The 10,937-nt window shown below is 40.6% G+C and overlaps 1 protein-coding gene across 1 annotated transcript; it reads left to right on the top strand.

The window, feature by feature from the left end:
- Positions 1 to 2,891: 2,891 nt before the first annotated feature.
- Positions 2,892 to 10,662, top strand: LOC110777541 (uncharacterized). Its single transcript, XM_056832109.1, has 5 exons — positions 2,892 to 2,983; positions 3,377 to 3,475; positions 4,779 to 6,574; positions 7,472 to 9,058; positions 9,563 to 10,662. The coding sequence occupies exons 1-5, from the start codon at positions 2,892 to 2,894 to the stop codon at positions 10,177 to 10,179; spliced, it is 4,191 nt and encodes a 1,396-aa protein (XP_056688087.1). The 3' UTR covers positions 10,180 to 10,662.
- The last annotated feature ends 275 nt before the right edge of the window (positions 10,663 to 10,937 follow it).

Consider the following 10,937-nt stretch of genomic DNA (forward strand, 5'->3'; position numbering starts at 1 on the left):
TTAATCGAGTCTTTTAGTGTGTATTAATTTTATGACGGAATGCGTCTGGGCCCGTTACGAACTCTAGGCTCGTTAGGATTTTAATTTAATACGTAACTCTTATTTTCGAACCGTATTAGGAATAGGATTCTCTCGCAATTTCTATCTCATTTAGGATTTATGTTGGAGTGCAACACCTAATTCTGACAGGTTTCTATCTTTTATGACTTGCCACTTTTAACAACTATCCATTACGGCAGTTACTATTTTTAGCAGGTTTCCATAAATAGCAGGTTTCTATAAATAGCAGGTTTCGGGTGAAATGAAAAAGGGGATAGAGATTCGTTATTTTATAGGAGATGCGTTGTCAAGTGAAGATTTATTTTCTCATCATCGAACCTTTCCCTTTCGGGATTGGGGACAAAAGTAGGTGTCTACAGCGGGCACCGAGGCTGCTGTGCCTGACCAAAAGGCCAGGCAGCAACTTCAGCGCCCAGCGAAGGGCGTGAGAATTATTGGCGCCCAGCCAGGAGCGCTGAAAATGCGTCCCTGACTGGTACTCGTTTTCTGTTCGCCTATATTTTTGTTTATGCGACTTTGATTTTGCGTGCTTGCCTAATAACGTCCTTTACGCGTTGTGCATCGTTTGTGGGATTCGTTACGGGCCATCCTGAGCGTCGCTTATTTTTGTGGCGATCGTTCGGGGTTGCGGAACACGTATTTTGGTATAACTCCTTGGCCAATTGGTTTATGAATGTTTGGGCAATTTTTAAGGTCGTTGGTTTTCTAGCATTATTTGTCACACATAATCACATAATTCGCTACCCATAACTAACATTACATCATGAGGCAAAATAACAATATGTCATGTAGTTTATGATAGGCTTCTATGGGTAGTATTTGCGCCGGCTTGGTACCGCTTCTATCGCAGATCCAACACATGCCCCGGTCGAGGTAGTGCCTTCAACAAACGAATTTCGCAAAAGAGGCCAATCACGATGCAAGCCAAGGGGCATGCACCAATGAAAGAGACCTAGTGGGCGAGCGATTGGGTTTGGGACGGGTGTACTACTAGCGAAAGTGCCGAGTGGACAACATTCGAAGCGTCTGCACCCCCCGGTTGGCGATGGGTATCCTTAGTCCCAACTCCCGAGATGAAGCATCCCAGGGAGCCAAGATTCGTTATGCGGTTCTGCCCGTTAACATTAATATGCTGATTTTCAGGTCGTCCCAACTTGATGGGGAAATAAACGCGGGGTAGGATCGTTTCACCCTTCGGCTATTTTGATTACTTACGAGCCCGAGTAATTCCTTCACTATCCCCAGCGGAGTCGCCTCTGTGAGGGGGTCGAAAAAGCACGAGGCTAATGCGTGACCTCGTCCCTCGTGGGTGTGACGTTTCTTTTTGTCAAATCAAGTGTAATTGGATTTCCTGTGAGTTTACACCCAATTGACTAGTAATATAGGAGTCGCCATTCAGTTTTTAACGACAATGAGAAAAACTGACAAAACCTGGTTATCGTGACATAAAGGGAGTGCAATTATGTTTGACCACGACGGCCATAGGTTCCCTTGTGATCCCTGGTGTGGGGATCTCTCAACATACACCCGCAAGGTAGAGATTGAGGGTTCGGGGGACTGTAACTACCGAGAGGAGTACTCGCTCTTCGATAACTCCAGAGGCAGGATATCCTTACTAGCTCAGCATAAATAATTGAAGGGACATGCGTTAACTATTAAACTAATCTGAGTCGATTTTCACAATATGCAACATATAATACTAGATCGATCGCGATTATCTGATTTAGATTGTTTTAAGGGACCTAGCATGATAATCCAATTTCCCAAAATATTATCTTTATTAGGCGTGATAGAACAATCAGATTTAATTAGTTTAACAGTTTATAAAAGGGCGAGGAAAGCAATTAAATCATGCGAAGGGATATATTACGACGCACCCTTGAGAGGTGCGTCACGGTTCTCAGAAAACTAACCACTTTGACTATGCTATTTCTCCTTTTATTTAACGAATCTCAAGTTACGGGACAGGATACGTTCTGTTACATTTTTGGATCGATTGCGACAGAACGCGGGATCAATTTCGCAGCGTAAGGCTTAGGCTTAGGGGTTGGAGTCAATATTCAGAATATCAATTGTGTGTTGTGTCCTTTCACGTCGAATTTGGGGCTGTATTTATAGGGAAGAGTTCGTGGAAAGATAGAATTAGGAGAGAACACGTCCCAGGTATTTTCAGCGCCCATGGCTGGGCGTTAAAGATTTCGGCGCCCAGCTCTGGGCGTTGAAAATGGGATACAGGCAATTTCTGCGCCCAGGGCTGGGCGTTGAAAATGATGTTTGGGCCGAGTTCTTTGTCAGATTTGGACTCTTAGAATCCGGAGTGTTTGAGACTTATCCGAGTCTTTTAGTGCGTATTAACTTTATGACGGAATGCGTCTGGGCCCATTACGAACTCTAGGATCGTTAGGATTTTAATTAATACGTAACTCTTATTTTCGAATCATATTAGGAATAGGATTCCTCTTGCAATTTCTATCTCATTTAGGATTTATGTTGGAGGGCAACACCTAATTCTGACAGGTTTCTATCTTTTATGACTTGCCACTTTTAACAACTACACATTACGGCAGTTACTATTTTTAGCAGGTTTCCATAAATAGCAGGTTTCTATAAATAGTAGGCTTCGGGTGAAATAAAAAGAGTGATCGAGATTCGTTATTTTATCGGAGATGCGTTGCCAAGTGGAGATTTTACGTTCTCATCATCGAACCTTCCCTTTCGGGAATGGGGACAAAAGTAGGTGTCTACAACTATGTTCTGGCATTTAAATTTTCATTGTGATTTGTCAAAATACCATCCTAGAAACTCACAAATCTTGATTTTAGGTGTACTGGATGTTCAGGGTAGCTACTGTGAAGCAGCAGCAACAAGAGGATTCTTCTCTATCAGTCGAAGATCATGGCTTTCTGAATCTCGGAGACTTGGGGTTTTAACAGTGGTGATCATCCTGGCTATACAGTAGCAATGGTGAAGAATTCATAATGTAGACTTCAGGTAGCAAACTCAGGATGGTATTTGGGTGTTCTATTTGGGCAGAAAGGCTCTTTATAAAGAGCAGGTGCCCATGCATCATATCCCCAATGCATCATTGTGTTTCATAGGTTTATACTAGACCCCTCATGGTTTGTTACTTTTTGACATGTCTTGATGTCATTTTAGTTCACAGCATTATGATATCTGACAACACATTAATATACGCATTTTATATGTCATATTAGTCCGTTGTTTGTCATATTTCTTTCATATTTTGATCTTTAAGTGCTATTATTCGTTATTTTCGATATTTCTCTCCTCGTGTTTGTTTTATTTTGTTTTGTAGGAAATATCTCAAGTTGGTAGACCTCGGAGAAGATGTTGGTAGAGTGAGTACGAATGTACGATGTCTAGGAGCCACCCACGTTTACAAGGTGTTTACACTGTGATACAAACAAGAGTTTAAGACAAATACAAGATCACCGGGCAGCCAATATCACGGCGTACCCGTGGCCTACTTTACATCCCACACCCGAGCCGTGGCACTCTTCTTTCGATCCCGTATTAAACATTTAATGAGCTAATTATTAGAGTTTAATAGCTAGTATATTTCCTATTGTATCGAGGTATAAATATAAGTAGTATAATATACCTAAAATCTTCTTCCGTCAATTAATTTTCTCGCAAGCAGCGATTTAGAGTTCTGGGCTCCTGTCATTCTTGATTTCGGAGGATATTAATCGCTGCTGCAATTATTTGGTATTCTTCATTAATTATGTGAGTTTTGTTCCTGCACTTTAAAGCAAAAAAGTGACGTGAAGTTCCTTGGCATAATCATTAATAAGTATTACTCTTTTTACTTTTCTCCTTATGCTTGTTATTTAGCTATGTTTTCTCCGTTAATTCATCTTGTTTATTTAGATAATATGCGTGAGTAGTTTTATAATCTAGGGTTAAGTAAACCCTAGTCATGATTGATGTATGATTTATTCTTTTAAAACCCCAAATTAATTGTTTAATTGTTCTTGCTTAATTGATTGTACAATTTCCAATACTAGATTAGGGATAATTAGTATTGTTATCATTCCATTGTCTTTACCGTAACGGGAGTTGGGTTTTGACGGATTTGAATATTTCGATTAAGGACATGAATTTCTCCACGGGAGTAGGTAGAAGGGATTGTTAGGAAATTACGGTATTGAGTTTAATGTCTTTAATTTGCATGATTCCACGGGAGTAGGTCTTGATTGCATATTAGGGAAGCCATTGATACTCGGGAGAGGTTTATGGTACTATTTAAGGTTTACCTGTACCCGTGAACATTTATTTCATTAGTTTGGGGTAGGAATTTATCTTTACATTGATTATACTAGTGGTGATGCTTAACTCTAGGTGTTTTTAATCCTTGACTTTAGTCTTATTATTAATTACGTCATTAGCTAGAATTAGTTTAATTATCTATTCTCAATCGTTGTTTGGTTACTTACTTAGTATTAATTCAAGTCAGTTTAACTAGTTTTTAATACATTAGTCTCTTGGGATTCGACCCTTACTTGCCCGACTACATAGTTAGGAGGTCTAGTTAGGTTATTTTTGATAGGCACGCGACAGCCTTGTCAAATTTTGGCGCCGTTGCCGGGGACTAACGGTATTAAATTAGTTATTTTTGATTTATTTCTACTAAGTATTTTTGATTTGGTTAGTGGCTTCGGCTATTGCTCCTTGTTTATCTGATATTTTGTTTCCAGTTTCCTTTGTTGCATGCAAACTCGACGTGCAGGCTCACAGAGTTTGATTCCTATTGATCTTGAAATCGAGGCCACTGCACGCAAACAAGGGGGTAGAAGGAGACAGAACAAGAACAAGAAGAAGGATACAATGGGTGACGAAGCACCAGCCAAATCTCTCTGGGAATATGGTATACCAGATACAACTACTGGTGTACTTTCTAGTATTGTCAGACCAGCTGTCACTGCTGCACACTTTGAACTGAAGCCTCAATTTATTCAGTTCATCTCCAATGATTCATTCTCAGGCTCGCCTAATGACTGTCCTGTAAGTCATATTGATAACTTTCTGGAGAAGTGTGATACTATGAAGATCAACAATGTCACTGATGAGGCCATTAGGCTACGACTTTTCCCTTTTTCTCTGCGGGATAGAGCCAAGGAGTGGTTGAAAGATGAAGGTACAGGCTCGTTTGATACATGGGATAAATTGGTCAAGGCATTCTTGGTGAAATTTCTGGACCAAGAGAAGACTTCTAGAATGAGAAATGAGTTAACCACCTTTCGTCAAGCTGAAGATGAGTCATTGTATGAGTCCTGGAGAAGATTTAAACGTTTGCAAAGGCAATGTCCTCATCACGGGATTCCAGAGTGGCTCTTGATCCAAGCTTTCTATAATGGGTTGACGCATGAGTATCGGATCTACATTGATGCTGCATCAGGTGGCTCTATCACTGCAAAGGTTCCATCTGAAGCTAAGGCATTAATTGAGAAAATGGCAGCTAATGACAACTATCACCCAGGTGGTCGGAACAGTGCTAAAAAGGGAGGTAAATATAATGTTGATGCTTTAACCATGTTGACCAGTACTGTGCAGGCACTATCTCAAAAGTTTGATCAATTTCAAACTGGGTCATCTACGGTAGCTTCATGTGAAGTATGTGGAATACAAGGACATATTGCTAATGATTGTCAAATCAATAATGTTGGGTTGACAATTGAACAAGCCAATGCTCTTTACAACAACAATAACCAGAGACGGCCATTTGATCCTTATTCCAATACATACAACGAGGGGTGGAAGCAAAATCCTGCATTCTCATACAAGAACACTCAAAATCAGCTTAATCCACCACCACCGCGCAACAACTTCAATCAACCTCCAGGTTTTCAAGCTAGACCACCTTTCAACCAACAATCTTTCAATCATCAGGCCCCTCCACAACCAAAGTCCAATTTGGAAGCTATGGTTGAGTCTCTTGCTGCCTCACAACTTAAGCAAGACAAGTATTGGGAAGGGCAGATGAAGCAAAACGATTTCCTTGCTACCTCAATTCAACAAATTCAAGCTCAGAACAAGCTCATGGAGAGTCAGATAAGTCAACTTGCTCACCAAGTAGGTCAATTCTCAAAGACTCCAGGCAAATTTCCGGGAAATACTGAGCAACCGCCTAAGGGCCAGATGAATGCTGTGACTTTGAGGAATGGTAGAGTGTTAGAAGACCTTCCACCAAAGGAACCTCAAAAGAAAGTGATTGTGGTAGAAGAAGAGAAAGATGAATCTGAAAAAGTGGTTGAAGAAGAAAAAAAGGAACCGATTGTTTCTCCCATTGAACCATACAAGCCACCTGTTCCTTTTCCACAGAGACTAGCACAGGCTAAGCTAGAGAAGAAATATGGGAAGTTCCTTGAGGTCCTGAAGAAGCTGCACATCAACATCCCTTTCCTGGATGCTATCTCAGAGATGCCTTCTTATGCTAAGTTCTTAAAAGACATGCTCTCAAATAAGAGGAAGATTGAAGAGAATACAACTGTTTCATTGACAGCTGAGTGTAGTGCCATTTTGCAGAACAAGCTTCCAAAGAAGCTAGGAGATCCAGGCAGTTATTCTATTCCTGTCAAGCTTGGTGATATTGAGATCAAGAAAGCATTATGTGATCTTGGGGCAAGTGTGAGTCTTATGCCCTTGTCAATCTGCAAGAGGCTTAATATGGGTGAACTGAAGCCCACACGCATCTCCCTACAACTGGCGGATAGAACAGTTAAGTTTCCCCTTGGTATTCTTGAAGATGTTCCACTCCGAGTAGGAAAATTCTTCATTCCATGTGATTTTGTTGTGATGGAAATGGAGGAAGATGCACAGGTTCCCATCATACTTGGAAGACCCTTTTTGGCCACTGCTGGAGCCATAATTGATATGAAGAATGGGAAGATCACCTTTGAAGTGGGTGATGAGAAGATGGAGTATACACTCACAAACTCCATGGGTTCTCCTTCTATGGGAGAAACTATCTATAGGGTGGATGCTCTTGATGAGGCGATAGAAGCTAAGGCTTTCAGTTTGCAACTTGATGATTCGCTACAGACAGTCTTGATGGGCAATGCAGATGAAGAGGATTGGGAGACTAGGGAGTACAAGAGGCTCTTGGAAGAGACACGAGCTTTAGCATCTGAAAATCCTATCAAGGAGGTGTTGAAACCGAGAGAATATAAGGAGAGTTCCACGCCTCCTGAGGTAGAGTTGAAACCCCTTCCCTCTAATTTGAAGTATGTTTTCTTGGGTTCTAATGATACATACCCTGTTATTGTTAATGCTGAACTTGATGACATTCAGATTGAGCAATTGCTTACTGTTTTGAGAAAATATAAGAATGTCATTGGGTACACCATTGATGATATTAAGGGGATTAACCCTTCATTTTGCATGCATAAAATCATTCTTGAGGACGACCATGCTTCTTCTATTGAACCTCAAAGGAGACTTAATCCTAACATGAGGGATGTAGTCAGGAAAGAAGTTGTTAAATTGCTTGATGCAGGTATAATCTACCCTATCTCAGATAGTAAGTGGGTTAGCCCGGTGCAAGTAGTTCCAAAAAAAGGAGGTATGACCGTTGTCAAGAATGATAAAGGTGAGCAAATTTCCACTAGAACTGTGACAGGGTGGCGCATGTGCATTGATTATAGGAGATTGAATAAAGCCACCCGAAAAGATCATTTCCCCCTCCCATTTATTGATCAGATGTTAGAGAGGTTGGCAAAGCATTCCTTTTTCTGTTGGTTAGATGGATATTCAGGCTTTTTCCAAATTCCTATCCATCCTGACGATCAGGAAAAGACTACTTTCACATGCCCTTATGGTACTTATGCTTATCGTAGGATGCCATTTGGATTATGTAATGCTCCTGCCACCTTTCAAAGATGCATGATGGCAATTTTCTCAGGTCTTATTGAGAACTCTATGGAAGTATTTATGGATGACTTCTCTGTCTATGGAACATCTTTTGATGTTTGTCTTGATAATTTGGAAAAGGTGCTCCATAGATGTCAAGAAGTCAATCTAGTTCTCAATTGGGAAAGGTGCCATTTCATGGTACAACAGGGAGTCGTTTTAGGTCATGTTGTTTCTCATAGGGGCATCAAAGTTGATAGAGCAAAGATAGAGGTCATTGAGCGCTTACCACCTCCCAACTCCGTAAAAGGGGTAAGGAGTTTCCTTGATCATGCGGGCTTTTATCGTCGTTTTATCAAGGACTTTTCAAAAATTGCTCGGCCTCTAACCGAACTCTTATGCGGAGATGTCCCCTTTGTTTTTACTGATGCTTGCACTGAGGCTTTTGACAGGTTAAAGCAAGCTCTCATATCTGCCCCTATCATTCAATCACCTGACTGGAATCTTCCATTTGAGATCATGTGTGATGCCAGTGACTATGCAGTGGGGGCAGTGTTGGGCCAGAGGAAGGATGGCAAGCTACATGCAATCTACTATATGAGCAAGACTCTTGCTCCAGCACAAATGAACTATGCCACAACAGAGAAAGAGTTATTAGCAGTAGTGTATGCTATGGAGAAGTTTCGGTCCTATCTGGTTGGATCGAAGGTGATAGTTCACACGGATCACGCAGCACTGAAGTACTTGATGAGTAAGAAAGATGCTAAGCCTCGTTTGATTCGTTGGATTTTGCTACTCCAAGAATTTGACATGGAAATTAGGGACAAGAAGGGAGCCGAAAATGTTGTTGCTGATCATCTCTCCCGACTTGTCCTTGAGGGTGAAAGTGACGAGGATCTCCCTATTGATGATTCATTTCCTGATGAGAAACTCCTAGTTATAGCTACTACAGAGATCCCATGGTATGCTGATATAGCCAATTATCTGGCTTGTGGTACTATTCCTCACGGTTATTCATCACAGCAAAGGAAAAAATTCTTTAAGGAGGTGAGAAGACATTTCTGGGATGACCCTTTTCTTTATAAGTCTTGTGCAGATGGGGTGATTCGAAGGTGCATTCCAGAAAATGAGGTACCATCTATTATTTCACATTGTCATGAATTACCTTGTGGAGGACATGCTGGTACTACTAAGACTTCTGCGAAGATTCTACAGTGTGGTTTTCATTGGCCAAGCCTTTTCAAAGATGTTCATCAACATGTCAAGTCTTGTGATCGTTATCAACGAACTGGTAACATCTCTAAGAGGAATGAAATGCCTCTTAATAATATTCTCGAGGTTGAACTGTTTGATGTGTGGGGAATTGATTTTATGGGACCGTTCCCTTATTCCTATGGGAACAAGTATATCTTGGTTGCTGTGGATTATGTCTCAAAATGGGTTGAAGCGATAGCTACTCCGACCAACGATGCTCGTGTGGTAAGCAAGTTCTTTAAGAAAACTATTTTTCCTCGATTTGGCATACCACGAGTGTTGATTAGTGACGGAGGCCAGCATTTCTTGGAAAATCGGTTTGAGGCAATGCTTAAGAAATATGGAGTACATCATCGTGTGGGGTTATCATACCACCCACAAACTAGTGGTCAAGTAGAAATTTCTAACCGGGAAATCAAAACCATCTTGGAAAAGATGGTTGCGAGAACAAGGAAAGATTGGTCTGCGAAAATTGATGATGCACTTTGGGCGTACAGGACTGCTTTTAAAACACCTATTGGTACGACTCCATATAGACTTGTGTATGGTAAGGCTTGTCATCTTCCTGTTGAGTTGGAACACCGTGCGTTTTGGGCTATCAAAGCTCTTAATTTTGACTCTCAAGCAGCAGGCGAGAAAAGACTCCTACAACTTAATGAGCTAGATGAGCTTCGACTAGATGCTTATGAAAGTTCAAGGTTGTACAAGGAGAAAACGAAAAGATGGCATGACAAGCATATTTTGAGAAGAGAGTTTAAGGAAGGCGACTTAGTTCTCCTCTTTAACTCTAGATTAAAACTTTTTCCTGGCAAACTTCGCTCTAGATGGTCGGGACCGTTCCGAGTCAGTAAGGTTTTCCCTTATGGTTCAATAGAGCTCTGGAACAGACAAAATGGAACTTTTAAGGTGAACGGTCAAAGAGTGAAACACTACAGAGTTGGAGACCCTATTGACGAGAGTGTTGATATCACACTTTCCGAACCTTCACCGGAATGAGTTATAAAGGAGGTCGAGCTTATGACCTTATAAACAAGCGCTTTTGGGAGGCAACCCAACTAATTTCTAATTAATTTCTTTTCTTCTTCTACTTTATTTGTTTATCAACTTTTGCTAAAATAAAAAAAAACAAAATAAAAAAATATAGAAAACCGAAAAAACCCAAAATATTTTGTTTTATACTACTAACCTTCCTACGTTAGATTAATTTACTTTAGTTAGATCCCTTTAGTATTTTTCATCTTCTTTTTATTAATTTATTTTACCTTTTTATCTTAGGATTAGAATATACTAATATAATGTCTTTTGTCATTTAGTGTAGTACTTTATTTCATTTCTCTGTTTTGCGTGTAATATTGTTGTAGGTGACCCATTACCCTATGTTAGCCTGCAACACTGTAATTCCCACAATATAGGACTAGGATTAATTCATATATTTTCCTTTCTCATTATTTAATGTTAATCTTTGTTTTTTTTTTTTCTTTTTTTTCTTTGTCTTCTTTCTCCTTATTTGCAGGTAATTGTTTTTCTGAAGCAAGAGAAGCATACAGCTTGCGACAACGACGACGCTGTGGGTAGTAGTCACAGGCCACATACTTTTCGTGAGTTCCAGTACACCCCACGGTGCTGCCGCGAAGCTATGCTTCTTGCCACTAGGAGACTGTGATCCTATCTGATAGAATTAAAGAAAAGAGAGAATCTAAGAGCAACTTACAGCGGACTCCGCTGCCTCACCGCGGCACAGAGACCCGAACCCC

This window comes from Spinacia oleracea, chromosome 6 (assembly GCF_020520425.1).
Source record: "Spinacia oleracea cultivar Varoflay chromosome 6, BTI_SOV_V1, whole genome shotgun sequence".
Classification (NCBI taxonomy): Eukaryota; Viridiplantae; Streptophyta; class Magnoliopsida; order Caryophyllales; family Amaranthaceae; genus Spinacia; species Spinacia oleracea.